General features: G+C 46.2%; 1 protein-coding gene across 10 annotated transcripts in view; it reads right to left on the reverse strand.

Moving 5' to 3' along the window:
• Positions 1-1,040: 1,040 nt before the first annotated feature.
• The window catches only part of GDPD5 (glycerophosphodiester phosphodiesterase domain containing 5), a 181,352-nt gene continuing 168,187 nt past the window's right edge, over positions 1,041-14,205 (reverse strand). For 5 of the 10 annotated variants that reach the window (XM_043992786.1, XM_043992787.1, XM_043992788.1 and 2 more), the window contains one exon: positions 1,042-6,174. In XM_043992786.1, coding sequence (XP_043848721.1) covers positions 6,056-6,174 — 119 coding nt within the window. In that variant the 3' untranslated portion in view covers positions 1,042-6,055. Of the gene's footprint in view, positions 6,175-13,138; positions 13,717-14,205 lie in introns of those variants that run through there. The other 5 variants (XM_043992791.1, XM_043992793.1, XM_043992795.1 and 2 more) reach the window with 5 other exon arrangements.

Here is a 14,205-nt window from a genome sequence, read left to right on the forward strand (position 1 = left end):
TCTCTGTGTGTAGGCAGAGGGGAAGAAGGTTGCTGACCAATTCCAAGCCTTCCTCTGGGACACAGCCACAAGGAACAAAGCTGGAGCTTCCTTAGGGACACCACTCCCATTGCCAGAATTCTGAGTGAGGAGGAGAGAAAGCTGGGGAGAGGGTTGAGGAAGAGGAATAGACGATCTTTTGGGTTAGGAGGGGGAATGGAGAACCTTCTTGGTGCTATAGAAAGAGCCCTGACATAGGGAGATGACATGCTATGGTATGTGTCCTATGTGACTTTGGATAGTCATCTCTTTGAACCTCAGTTTCCTCCCTTGTAAAATAAGGAGGGGGGAAGTTTCTAAGGTCCCTTCCAGTTTTAAATCCTAGGAGCAAATATGCTCCTCGTTTGTTTGTATTTTTTTTTAAAATAAGGCATTAAAGGGTAGCTAAGTGGTTCAGTGGATAGAGCACCTGCTCTGGATTCAGGAGGACCTGAGTTCAAATCTGGCCTCAGACACTTGACACTTAATAGCTGTGTGACCCTGGGCAAGTCACTTAACCCCAATTGCCTCACCAAAAAAAGAAAGAGAGAAAGAAAGAAAGAAAGAAAGAAAAAATAAGACATTAGATAACATAGGGTTTCTTCCAATTGTATTCCAAATTTAGAACCAAAAGGGACTTCCAAGGCCATCAAGTCTATTCATTTTTATAGCTGAAGAAACTGATGTAGAGAAAAGTGAGTGGGGGTGCAGCTAGGTGGCTCAGTGGATAAAGCACTGGCCCTGGATTCAGGAGGACCTGAGTTCAAATCCAACTTAGACACTGGACACTTACTAGCTGTGTGACTCTGGGCAAGTCAATTAACCCTCATTGCCCCGCCCTCCCCCCAAGTTTGAACCTGGCTAATGTGGAGATGTTTTGCATGACTACTCATGTATAACTTATATTGAATTGCTTGAGTTCTTGAGGGTGGGGAGGGAGGAAGAGAAGTTGGAACACAAAGTTTTTAAAAATTGATGTCAAAATTTGTTTTTACATGTAATTTGGAAAATAAAATTCTAAACAGAGAAAAGTGGGTGACCAGCAGCTCAAGGTCACACAGCTAAGAAGTGGCAAGAACCAGGATTTGAACTCCAGTCCTTTGATTCCAAATCCATCCTCTCATTGTGAGTCAGCGATAGGGCAGGAGGGCACAGCATAGGGGAGGTAGATGGAAGGCAGAGAAGAGAGAATATTGGAAAATGATCTGGGTTTGGAACAGACCTGGGTTTAATAACCTTACTCTGAATTTTACCACTTTTTTGACTTAAGGTAATCTTTTTTTTTTTTTTTTTTTTTTTGCTGAAGCAATTGGGGTTAAGTGACTTGCCCAGGGTCACACAGCTAGTAAGTGTTAAGTGTCTGAGGCCGGATTTGAACTCAGGTCCTCCTGAATCCAGGGCCAGTGCTCTATCCACTGCGTCATCTAGCTGCCCCAAGGTGGTCTTAATCTCTCTGGGTTCCACTTTCCCCAATATTGAAATGTGATTAAACTTGGTCTTTCAGCTCCCTTTAGTGATATAAACTTATTTTCAAATGTGTGTTGCTCTCCATGAACTCCTGGGATACCCTGAGCAGTGCTGAGCCTCACTCCTTAATGGAGACAAAGATAGGGTCCTTTCTCTCATCTCTCCTAACCCCAAACACTAGTTCCCCAAGGTTCCTGGGAGCAGGGTGGCATTTGGGTACAGATCCAAATCTGAACCCTGACCCAATGCTAGAATTCAAATCAGGCTCCAGGAAGTTTAAAGTTCCCATATTTTTGGAAATCCTCTCACCTAAAAGTGTGGAGGAAGAATAACTAGTCTTCCCTCAATGCAAGTTAAAAGTCATCGAAGAGGCCAGGATCTTCTTTCACCTCTCATCTCCCACCTGCAGGTGAAACGGAGCTAGGGGACCTCAGAGGCTATTTAGACCAACCTCCCTCGCAGCACAGAAATCCCCTTTTATGGTCTCCTTGACTTGGCCACCCATTCCCTGCTTGGACCCAGAATGATCTATGATGAGCTCACTACTTCATGAGATAGCCATTGAGTCATAGAAACTTCATCACATTGAGTTGAAACTTACCTTATTCCTCTCATTACTTTCTCTGCCCTGCCCCCACCCCCATTCATTATCCCTTTGTGTTTCCCCACTAGAATGTAAGCTCCTTGACGGTAGGGACTGTCTCTATGTACTAGTGTTTTCATTTCCAGAATTTTAACTGAATACCTGGTACGTAAATGCTTGTTGACTCTGTACCGTGTACCTATTTATCTGGGCTCCCACCCCTTACTGCCCCCTGGTTCTTCCCTCTGGGGTCACACAGAATACCTCTATCCCTTTAGATTTTTTTTTCGGGGCAATGAGGGTTAAGTGACTTGCCCAGGTTCACACAGCTAGTAAGTGTCAAGTGTCTGAGGCCGGATTTGAACTCAGGTCCTCCTGAATTCAGGTCCGGTGCTTTATTCACCAGCGCCCCCTCCCTTTAGATATTTTAACAGTGACCAGGTGTTGCTTGTAAATCTTTTTTTCACCAGGTTCAATAGCCAATATGGCCTCTCTTCCCATGCTGGTCCCACTTTCCCTATATGACCCTTCAAAGACCTGGAAATGTGACTCATCTGGAAGGCAGCAAAAGCACTGTTGGCTCTGTGGTTCTCAAGTTCTGGTTTTGTTATTGATTTTGGCTTCTCTGCCATGCCATTGACTAGCTAGCACGGTGACCTCAATTCCCTTCACTTCTCCAGGTCTGTTTCTGTCTTTCAAAATGAATCGAGTTGGACTAGCTAACCGCTAGGACCTTTTCAGCCATTTCCTTGCCCCAGCTGGACTCCCTTGGGGAAGCCTAGGATTTGCTCCCCCTCTCCCCAGTAGAGGACTGGCACACACAAGCCTAACAGTAAATGAGTTGGTTTGCCCTTTTAATAACCTTTTTTGGGGTTTACCCTCAATTTTATTTTTATTTGTCAATTGATAAGAATTTATTTTCTCTCCTTTCCACCTCCACCACCCCGAACAAAACAAAACCCCTTGTAACAAATAAGCAGAGTCAAGCAAAACAAATTCCTGTGTTGGCCATGTCCAAAAGCATCCCATTCTGCATCCTGGGTTTACCACCTCCCTGTTAGGAGTTTGGCATCACGATTTATCATCAGTTCACTGGAATGGAAGGTTGCTGCTTCTCCTCCAACTTCTCATTCATACTTGTACCTCTCCTTTGAGCTGTAGGGAAAAGAGCCGTCGAACTTGGGAATAGTTTCAGATCCTGGTCCTGGCAATCAATCATCTACATTTATTAAGCACCTACTATGTGCCAACCTCCTGTCATTTCCCTCTGTTTCCTCTTTTGTAATATGAAGAAGCAGAACTCAATGATTTGTGGCACGACAGCTCTGAAATGTTACTTTATCCATCACTTTTTCCGTTGTACCTATGTTCTACTTAAATATTTCCTTGTCTTTGCCCCACTAAACTGCAATCGTCTTGAGGGCAGGGGCTGAACTTTCTGTATCACCAGCACTGGGAAGTCTGTTGAATTAAATGAGCTCTGGTATTAGAGTGGGCAGGGCCCAGCCTTCATTCAGTTTCTGTACCTAGAGGATAAGCTCATCCAGGCTTGTGCTCTCCCAGGTGTACTTTCTGCAGCACAGCACACCTGCCTAGGCAGGGGCCCTCATCCAAGGCCAGGCCCATCTGCTGTCTTTTGGACACACACACATTCCTTAGAACATGGAGTCCCACCAGAGCAGGGCTCCTGAGTCTCAGGCCAAGACACCAGACACTCCCTGATGCCCAAGGCTCACCTTGATTTTGGATACTCTCTCCATCTTGGGCAGTCCTGAGATCTAGTTCTTGGCCAGTGTGACCCAGACCCCACAAGAGACTTGTGCCCAGCTTAGGAACTTGGACAAGGGCACTGTCCCAAAGACGAGAGGGTGTGGACACCAGCAAATCTAAGGGGCAACAGCTGGAATGGTTTGACTTCATGCAGGTCTTGCCTCTCCAGATGGATTGTCTGCTTAAGGCTCTTGGCCCTGAGACGCTTTTCCCCCATCATTCCCAGGATTTAGCCTAAGGAAGCTGAGAAATCAGGGTCACACTTCCTTTGGAGGGAGAGGAAAAAGAAACCCAGAAGTCTAGAGCATGTCTCAGAGAAAGCTAGTAGGACCAGAACTAGGGAGAATAAGAAAACCTTCAGTCCCCTCTCCTCCCCTTTCAAACCAAATGAGGTAATATTAGTAAAGCACTTAGCACTATGCCGGGCACACAGTAGGTGCTTAATACATTTTTGTCCCCTCCCTCCTTTCCCCACTCATCAAGAGGGAGCCCTATAGGAAGAAAAAAGCCCATGGGGAGGGAAGGTGGTGGAAATAAAAGTTTCTTGTCCTCTGAAGACAGGAAAGAAGCCATTCCCCTTTCAATGGCTATGGGGCCCTTCGACTCCCCCATTAACTCCCCAACTCATTTTCTTTTCTCCTCATGTATTAGCAGAAAGGGTACTGGACTAGGAGTCAGTAGACCTGGGTTCAAAGATCTCCTACAAGAAGCCTTCCCTGATCTCTCCCCTCCCCAACTGCTCAAACTGCTCAAACGCCCTGTATTAGTTTTGTATACATTTTGCATAGACTTATAAATGTTGGCTCTCCACAGAACATAAACTTCTTGAGGGCAGGGATGGACTGTTTCGGTTTTGTCTTTGTATTCCCATTACCTGGCACATAGTAGGTGCTTAACAAAAGCTTGTTGATAGATTCACTGATTAACTAAAGAAACGTAAGTCAAGGATTTATCCAGGCAGCTAATGATGTGCTGGACTGGGAAGCAGGAAGATGGGTGTTCAAATCTAACCTCATACAACTACTAACTGTGTGATGACCCTGGGCAAGTCGCAAACCTCAGTTTCCTTATCTGTAAAATGAGATAATAATAGCACCAACCTCCCAGGGTGGTAGTGAGGATCAAAGGATCCTATCTGTGAAGTGCTTTTGAACCTTAAAGCACCATATAAATGCTAAGTATTATTCACCCCCACCTGCCTCCCTATCTCCTCCCTCCCACTCTTCCCCCACCCCAGCCTTCCCTCTTCTAGGCTTGATATTCCCAGCTCCAACTGTTCTCATGTGGAATGATCTCCTGTCCCTCCGCCACCCTGGCTGCCCTCTGCTGCTAGACACAGGATGGCACAAGAACACAAGAAACAGGGTATTTCTTTTTTTGTTAAATAGGTGATTCTGCAGGGAGTGATGTCACTTGTGCTTTCATATTTACACGGTGATTGGAGCTGTATCAACGCTCATCAGAGGGGGCCCACTACTTGTAGGCCATATTTAAAAGTTAAAAAAAAATTCATTCATGCGCACAGACAGACAGACACCTCACACAGACGGTCCCCTCAGTGGTTTGGAGATGTTCCAGGGGGCCCTAACCACTGGGCCCTCTTGTACTATAGTTCCCTTGTGGTGGCAGAGCTGACTGAGGAAACATCTCTGCCTTGGGCATGGGGAAATAAGAGTCAGCTCCTGTCTGGGGTTTCCTTTTAGCTTCCCCCGTGTAGGGCAGACAAGGGGTGCTCAGTTTCCTGAATGCCTCTGCCCCCATCTTCATAGCAGCTGGGTCCTGTTCTCTGCTCCTCCCAGGAGGACTGGAACCAAGTACCTCCCACTAGGAAGGGTTCCCTCCCTCTATGACCAGGGCCAAGAACAGCTTGGCTCTTGATTCTGACCACCCAGAGCATACACAGGGATGAGGTGCTTGGCCAAAGAGGACCCTAACAGGGTTGGTGGTAATTGAGAACATGGGTGAAGACAGAGCTGAGGGGGTGGGGAAGGCATCTCAACAACTGTCTCTCCAAGTTACATTGACTTCTCCACTGAGGCCAGTCTGGGTTCCTGCATGGGGTACCCTCTGCTGGTCTCTGCCTTGCACCCCAACTTCCTACACACACCACCAGCTCTCAGAGGGCTTTCTACATATTTACAGGCCAGGCCATGGGGCCCAGTGGCCCTTCCCATGCTTGGCTGGAAGGGTAGGAATGGGCTGGGGGTACTGGATCTTTCAGCGTCCTCCTCTGCCAGGGCGTGTCTTGGGCTCCACAGGGGTGAGGACATCATTGGAAAAGCCATTCTCGGAACACATGGAGAGATCATCCGTGTTCTCTACACCATCGCTGATTTCTAAGTCAGGAAGGGAGAAGGGTAATTAATATATGAGCTTATGAAACAGAGGAGATGAGAAATAAGGGAGTAATTTTGAGCAAGGGACACACCCCCACCTGGCCTGGTAGAGAAGGTAAGGACACGGACACTAAAGTCAGAGATACCCAGTCTCAGGGTGAAGTGGGGGAGGGGGAGGCCTCCAGCTCCCACTAAACTGCATAACCCACTATCTGCTAAGTCTCTAGGTTTGCTCAGATTTTCCCCAATATCCTCATTCAATTATTCAAATGAGGCAATATATGTAAAGTGCTTTGCAAACCCTAAGGCACTAAATACTTTCTTCTTTTGTTATTAACTTATTGTGTGAGGGGAATAGCAAGAGATAAGTCTAGAGAGATAGGCTAGATGCAATCAATAGCCCGGAATGCCTTATCCTTTAGCCTACAGGCAAAGGAGAGCCACTGAAGGCTTCTGAGAGGAGGAGGTTCTAGGACCAGAGGAAGATGTAATGGAAGGAATCCTGGATTTGGAATCCGAGGGACAGAGGCTGAATCCTGTCTCTGCTCATTCTGAGCTGTGTGACCTTGGGCAAGTCTTATACTCTCTCTGGACCTCAGTATCCTTGATGTAAAAATGGGGAGGCAGTCAGACTACATCTTGGGCTCCTTGCTGGAGCTACATGAAGAGAGGATTAGGGGAAGGAGCCCGGAGCCAGGGAGCCCTTGAGATCAAGGACAAATGAGAATTCCATGAGTTGTTACAGACCCTCATTTCCAGAGACTTTCAGAGGAACATTTCAGGTGGAGGGGAGGCCAGGAAAGGAGAGAGAGAGAGAGATGCTGGAGAGAACAGAAGGAGGGGAGAGTTAGACAACTTCTAAGAAGGGAGAGAGGGAAAGGGGACAGGGAAAGCTGGAGGTGGAGGGAAAGGTCACACAGGGAAAGAAAGAGACATTGGTGGCAGGGTAGAAGGGGATGGGATAGAGATCTTGAAGGGAAAGGGTATATGGGTGCATGTGTGGTGGGGAGGGACCCAGGGGTGTTCAGGGAGAGGAATTCTTTAAGGCAGAGGTGTCAACCACACTGCCTGTTACCCAGTGAGGCCTGAACCAGATTAACATGTAATTGGGATGGGGGCAGCTAGGTGGCGCAGTGGATAAAGCACCAGCCCTGGATTCAGGAGGACCTGAATTCAAATCTGTCCTCAGACATTTGACACTTAACTAGCTGTGTGACCTTGGGCAAGTCACTTACCCCAATTGCCTCACCAAAAAAAAAAAAAATGTAATTGGGAGATATTTAATAGTAAATCAAAATGCTAAAATGTGGTTTTCAAAGTCAATATGCACCCACAGGTTCCTTATACATACTTTAGTGGCCCCATTTGTATTTGAGTTCAACCCCATTGATTTAAGGGATGGAGGGGGAAGGGAGGCGCCTTAGAGGAGAAAACAGAGACCTTAGGAAGGAGATGGGGTGGGGGTGGGGGGCTGCTGCTGCAGCCAGATCCAACAGCCTTGTGTCCATTGTTAAATTTTTGGCAAATTGGGCAGCTAGGTGGCGCAGTGGATAGAGCACCAGCCCTGGAGTCAGGAGTACCTGAGTTCAAATCTGGCCTCAGACACTTAACACTTACTAGCTGTGTGACCCTGGGCAAGTCACTTAACCCCAATTGCCTCACAAAAAAAAAAAAAACTTTCAGCAAATCAGGGCTTGCTTGATTGTCTAGACTTAAGAAAGTGTTAGTAGTGCAGATTCAACTTAATTCAAAGTGTGTCCTGCATACATTTCCAGGAAGTCATGAAAGAAGACTGGAGGAGGGACAGAGAAAGTATTTTCTCTTGAAGAGAATTAGAGGGACCAAGGAAGAAAGTAGGATTCGTAGATCTGTAGTAGTCACAAATTCATAGGTTTAGAGCTTGGAAGGGGCCTTAGAAGTTGTCTAATTTAATCAATGAAGAAATAAGTTTCTTCAAAGAAGTGACTTGTCCAAGGTCACACAGGGAGTAAGGAACAAAGCTGGTATTTGATCTTGGGTCCTCTGATTCTAAGGGCAGCTGGGTGGCACCATGGTGCACAGAGTGGAAGGTATCAGGAAGACTCATCTTCCTGAGTTCAAATCTGGTCTCAGACACTTACTAGCTGTGTGGCCCTGGGCGAGTCATTTTACCCTGTTTGCCTCAGTTTCCTCATCTGTAAAATGATTGGGAGAAGGAAGTGGCAAACCACTCCAGTATCTTTGCCAAGAAAACATCCAAGGGGGGCAGCTGAGTGGTGCAGTGGATAGAGCACTGGCCCTGGAATCAGGAGGACCTAAGTTCAAATCCAGCCTTAAGACACTTACTAGCTGGGTGACCCTGGGCAAGTCACTCAACCATGATTGCCCCCCTGCCCCCAAAACCCCACATGGGGTCATGAAGAGTCAGACACACCCAAAATGACTGAACAACAACAGGGATTGTAAGAAGCAGAAGTGAGGAGTGGGAGCATTCCAGGCATGGGGAGTAGCCTAGAGGTGGGAGAATTCCATGTATGGGAAGCCAATAATCCATTTTAGCTGAAGTGTAGACTGTGTGATGGGGAGCAATTTCAACAGCAATGAAAGTCAACAAGCATTTATCAAGCTCCTTCTTGGTGCTAGGCACTGGGGATACAAGAAAGGCATAAAGCCATCCCTGCTCTCCAGGAGCTCAAGGGAAAAGACAACATGCAGACAACTATGCACAAACAAGACATAGACAGGCTCAAGTGGACGTAATATGAACTCAATCTAGAAAGACTGGTTGGAGTCAGATTGTGAAAGATGTGAAATGCCAGGCGGTGGCGGCTGTCTTTTATCCTGGAGGCCAGAAGGAGCCACGGGAGACACTTGAGAAAGCAAGTCCGTGTTTAAACTTTAACTTTTGGAATGTGGATTTGGCAGCTGTCTGGAGGGTACCTTGGAGAGGGGAGAGATGGGAGTTGGGGACCCCTGTTAGGAATCTCTTTCTGTAGTCCAGGGGAGAGGTGATGAGGGCCTGAGCTAGAGTGGGAGCTGTGTGAGTCCAGAGAATAGGACACATGAGGGAGATATTGGGGAGGCAGAATGGATGTGATTGGATATAGGGAGTCGTGTTGAGAGAGAGGAGAAGCTTAATAAATGGTTGATGAAAATTCATTCATTCATCCATTAACTGTTTATTAGTCAGCAACTATGTTCGGTGTGTGGCACATTGTTGGGCTGATAGGCACTGGAAAAAAAAATTCTGGCTGAATAACTGACTTGGTCCTGGGGAAAATACAGAAATAAATCTATTTTTTGGTAGTTTGTATATTCTCCAAGACCTAATTCCAATGCCTCCTCCTCCAGGAAACCTCTCTAATATCCCCCAAAGTGATTTCTTCTTTTATTTGGTACCCTGTGCTCTTTACCCTTGGTCTTAGCCCACCTACTAGACCATGAACTCCCTGAGGACAGGGACTGAATCTTTAACCTATTATCTTTCTATATACAGTAGGTACTTAATAAGTGTTTGTTGTAACTTGTGTTTCCTCCAGTGTAGTACTCTGCACACAATAGAGGGGTTTCTTGAATGGATTGCATTAATAGTTAGGGTAGGAGAAGGCTGGTCTTATCTCTCTTTTACTGGGAGTCTTTCACGCCCCATTTGTCTGTACTGGTCTCACTGGGCTTGGGGACTGAAAAGGGGCCAAGACAACTCAGGACCCTGGGGATGACATCCCCTCTAATCCTTGAGGCTGAGGTGTCTAGCTTTGGGGGAGGGATGTTGAAACAGGGGATTCCCACAAACTTGTTGTCAATTCTGAACCATGCCTACCCAGCTCTCCCTTCTGTGTGAAGACACTTTTAGCTGATTTAGCTTTGTGACACTGGCATATCGTAAAGCAAGATCAGGGATCTCAATACTTGGGTTAAGTGACTTGTCCAGGGTCACACAGCTAGTAAGTATCAAGTGTCTGAGGCTGGATTTGAACTCAGGTCCTCCTGACTCCAGGGCCAGCACTCTATCCACTGCGCCACCTAGTTGCCCCCGATCTCAATACTTTTTATTGAAAATATTCCTGTCAATGCAATTGTCATCCCAGCAGGAAGATCCACAGTCTCTTATTCTGCTCTAGTCAATGATCATGTAGGGTCAGGGCTCAGTCTAGGGCCAGAATCAAAGGATGAGGGGAGATGTTATCATTAACACCATCCTCATGTTAATCACCCGGGCTTCTTTTACTCTTGGAGGCATGAGGCAGCGATGCTTTCTGTACTTGAGAGTTTCCCATCGCTCATGAAGTGACTTACCTTATAGAATTGTAGGCCGATGGTAGCTCTCCTTCTTCCAAACCCTTGGGAAGCTGCTCCTTCCAAATCTAGGATGCCCACAAGTCTCTGCCCCAACACACCCCAAAGGGAGGGTTGGCTACAGTACTTCCTCTCAAGAATCCCAACTTGTTGGGGAGAATCAGGTCAAGAATAACTATTCTCATTAATCACCAGGGCCAAGTGGGAGAGGGGTGGTCTGAGAACATGGTTGATATTGCCACCTAGTGGAAATGAGAGAGACCAGACTCGGGGGCTTGCTAAAATGATCTTTGGTGGGGCTTAGAATCCTTGAATCCAAAATGACAGAACATAGAATGTTGGAGCTGGAAGGTTTCTTAGAAGAGAGAATATCAGATCTGAGAGGTACCTTAGAACCCAGACTGTCATAGCCAGGAGGAAAGGGACTTAGAACCCAGAATGTCTGAACTGGGAGGGGTCTTAGAACACAGAACATCAGAGCTTGGAGGGTCCTACAGCCCAGAATGTCAGAACTAGGATGGGCCTTAGAACATAAAATGTCTGAATTGGGAAGATCCATAGAACGGAGAATGTCAGAGCTGGAAGGGGCCTTAGAACATGGAATGTCAGATCTGGGAGGGCTCTTAGAACACAAAATGTCAGAGCAGGAAGGGTTATCTTTGTTTTGTTTTGTTTTTTTTTGCAGGCAATGTGGGTTAAGTGACTTGCCCAGGGTCACACAGCTAGTAAGTGTCAAGTGTCTGAGGCCAGATTTGAACTCGGGTACTCCTGAATCCAGGGCTGGTGCTTTAACCACTGTGCCATCTAGCTGCCCCAGGAAGGGTTATCTTTGAACAGAAAAATGGTAGGGCTAGTAGGAACATGGTGGAGAGCTTTTGGATGTGGATGATATGTTGAAAAAGAGGGCCGGTCTTAGTCTACAGAGACTTGGGGTTTAAACCGTACCCTGATGATCACTAGCTGCATGATCATGGCGAATCATTTGGTCTCTCTGAACCTCAGTTTCCTCATCTGTAAAAAATACCTGTCATACCTACCTCATAGGGTTGTCATGGAGCTCATATGACAAAAGATTTTTGCAAAGTGCTCTGTAAAATTTAGAAACACTATATGAATGTTAAGGGTTGTTATTAAAGCAGGAAGAAAAAAGGTGGCATCGTGGGGAGGAGCAAATTTAGACTGCCTGGCTCGCTTCCTGTCCTAAATCCCAAAACAGGGCAGAGACAAGATATAGAAGCAATGTAGGGGCGGTGGAGACTTTGGCTCCTCAGTCATTTGCTGGTCCTCCTTCTGTGCAGAAACATTTCTACCTTCTTGAAGAAGGTAGGAGTGCCAATAGCAATAGTTATTCTTGACCTGATTCTCCCCAACAAGTTGGGATTCTTGAGAGGAAGTACTGTAGCCAACCCTCCCTTTGGGGTGTGTTGGGGCAGAGACTTGTGGGCATCCTAGATTTGGAAGGAGCAGCTTCCCAAGGGTTTGGAAGAAGGAGAGCTACCATCGGCCTACAATTCTATAAGGTAAGTCACTTCATGAGCGATGGGAAACTCTCAAGAAGGAAAGCCTACTAACACAAACAGAACCATTCCCATGGGGAAAAACAGAGGAGCTAGCAGTCAAAGACTTTGAGACCCTTTGATTAAAAAAAAAAACAGCTGAATAAGTCCAGGATGGGAATGACGTGACTGGACAATGGTCAGTATGTAAAAGAGCCAGGGGTTTTAATGGACTGCTCAGCTAATGTAATTCAATAATGTGTCAAGGAAGCTAAGAGAACAGGATATAACAAAGAGTCTAGAGCAAGGGTCCTTCACCCTAGGCCCATTAACTGGTTTTTATGATATTTTTAAGGAAGCTGACCATACAATGAATATAGCACTGGTCCCAGAATCATGAACACCTAAGTTCAAATCCAGCTTCAGATACTTCCTAGCTGTGTGACTCTGGATAAGTCACTTAACCTCTGTTTGCCTCAGTTTCCTCAACTGTATAATAAAGATAACAATAGCACTTACCTCTAAGGATTGTTGTGAGGATCAAATGAGATACTATTTTTAAAGCTCTTAGCACAGTGCCTGGCACATAAGAGGTGCGATCTATACGCTTATTCCCCTCCCATTTTTGATAATTCTCTTTCTCTTCTTTTCCTTTTTTTTCTTTTTCTTTTTGGGTGGGGCAATGAGGATTAAGTGACTTGCCCAGGGTCACACAGCTAGTGTCAAGTGTCTGAGGCTAGGGTGGGTGCTTTATCTACTGCACCATCTACTTGACCCCTGATAATTCTTTTTCTTTTTCTTTTTTTTTAGTGAGGCAATTGGGGTTAAGTGACTTGCCCAGGGTCACACAGCTAGTAAGTGTTAAGCGTCTGAGGCTAGATTTGAACTCAGGTACTCCTGACTCCAGGGCCGATGCTCTATTCACTGCGCCACCTAGCTGCCCCTGATAATTCTCTTTCAATGGAATCTGTTTCCTTTATAACCCTATGTAGTTTATTTTTATCCAATTAAAAACAGCATTCTCAGAAGGGAACTTTCAGTTTCCCCAGACTGCTCAAAGGGTCCATGACAAAGGCTAAGAACTAGAGAGAAGGTGATGAGGGTCCCACCCTTCTCAGCTCTCCTCAGGCCACATCTAGAACAATTTTAGGAAGGACAATGACAAACTGTTAACAGTTAAATAATAAAACCAATCACCATCTCAGTAAGTGATTTATTTAGCAGTGCATGAGGTTGCAAAACAAACTGGGCTCGGGGCTCTTGGTAGCCAAGAACTGAGACTGCTGGCTGACTTTGAGACTTCATTTCACAACATGGTAGATAAAGGCAAAATGGAGTCTCTAAGGCTATTTCAATATTACAACACTGTCTGGAGAAGTGTCCGGAAAGGGCTCGACCCCATGCCACATGGGAATGGGTTTAAGGAACCAAGGGTGTTCAGTGTGGGGGTGGTAAGGCTCAGGGCAGACCCAAGAGCAGTCTCTAATGCCTTCAGGGTTGTCGTGTCAAAGAAGGGTTAGACCTGCTTCCCTTGGGCTGAGAGGGCAGAATTGGGCTTCAATCAATGGTAATGAGGTGGAAAAACTTCCTGCTGGAGTGCTGTCCTAGAAACCCCACCCCCCATGGTCAGTTACAGGGAGGCTGCATGAATGCTGGGAATATAAGAGATGAGATTCATGATTCAGCCAAGAACTGGACTAGATGCCTTCTGTGGTCCCTTCCAGATCTGAGACTCAGTGACTCTGTGAACGCAGAACACAAATTGTTCAGGCTAGAAGAGAACACAGAACATAGAATATCACAGCTCGAAGGGATCTTAGAACATAGGATGAGGAAGCTCAGAAATGGAAGGAAGCTCAGAGGGCGACTATTCCAACTCTCTCATCTTACAGATGGGGAAATGGGGGTCTAGAAAGGGAAGTGACTTTGCCCCAGGATGCATAGACAAGCAGCTAGTGGCTCAGTCAGGTCTAGAACTGAGTCTCCTAGGGGCCAGCTCATTCCCCTTTATCATTATAATGGGAAATTCAAGTGCTTAGGGCTGGTTAGCCCAGCAGATGATAAATGTTGGTTGAATTTACTTGCACGGGCAATGTCTATTTATTTGCATATACTCTTGTTTCCAGGACTGTGTGTGCCCAAGATGTGTGAGTCTGCTTTTGAGGACTGTGAATAGTGCACACCTATCTCTGTTGAGAGAGGCACGACACAGGGTCAGGGTATGTGTCCTACTGATGGCTATATAAAGGGCAGGGTATTC

The sequence above is a fragment of the Dromiciops gliroides genome, chromosome 3 (assembly GCF_019393635.1).
Source record: "Dromiciops gliroides isolate mDroGli1 chromosome 3, mDroGli1.pri, whole genome shotgun sequence".
In the NCBI taxonomy this organism is placed as follows: Eukaryota; Metazoa; Chordata; class Mammalia; order Microbiotheria; family Microbiotheriidae; genus Dromiciops; species Dromiciops gliroides.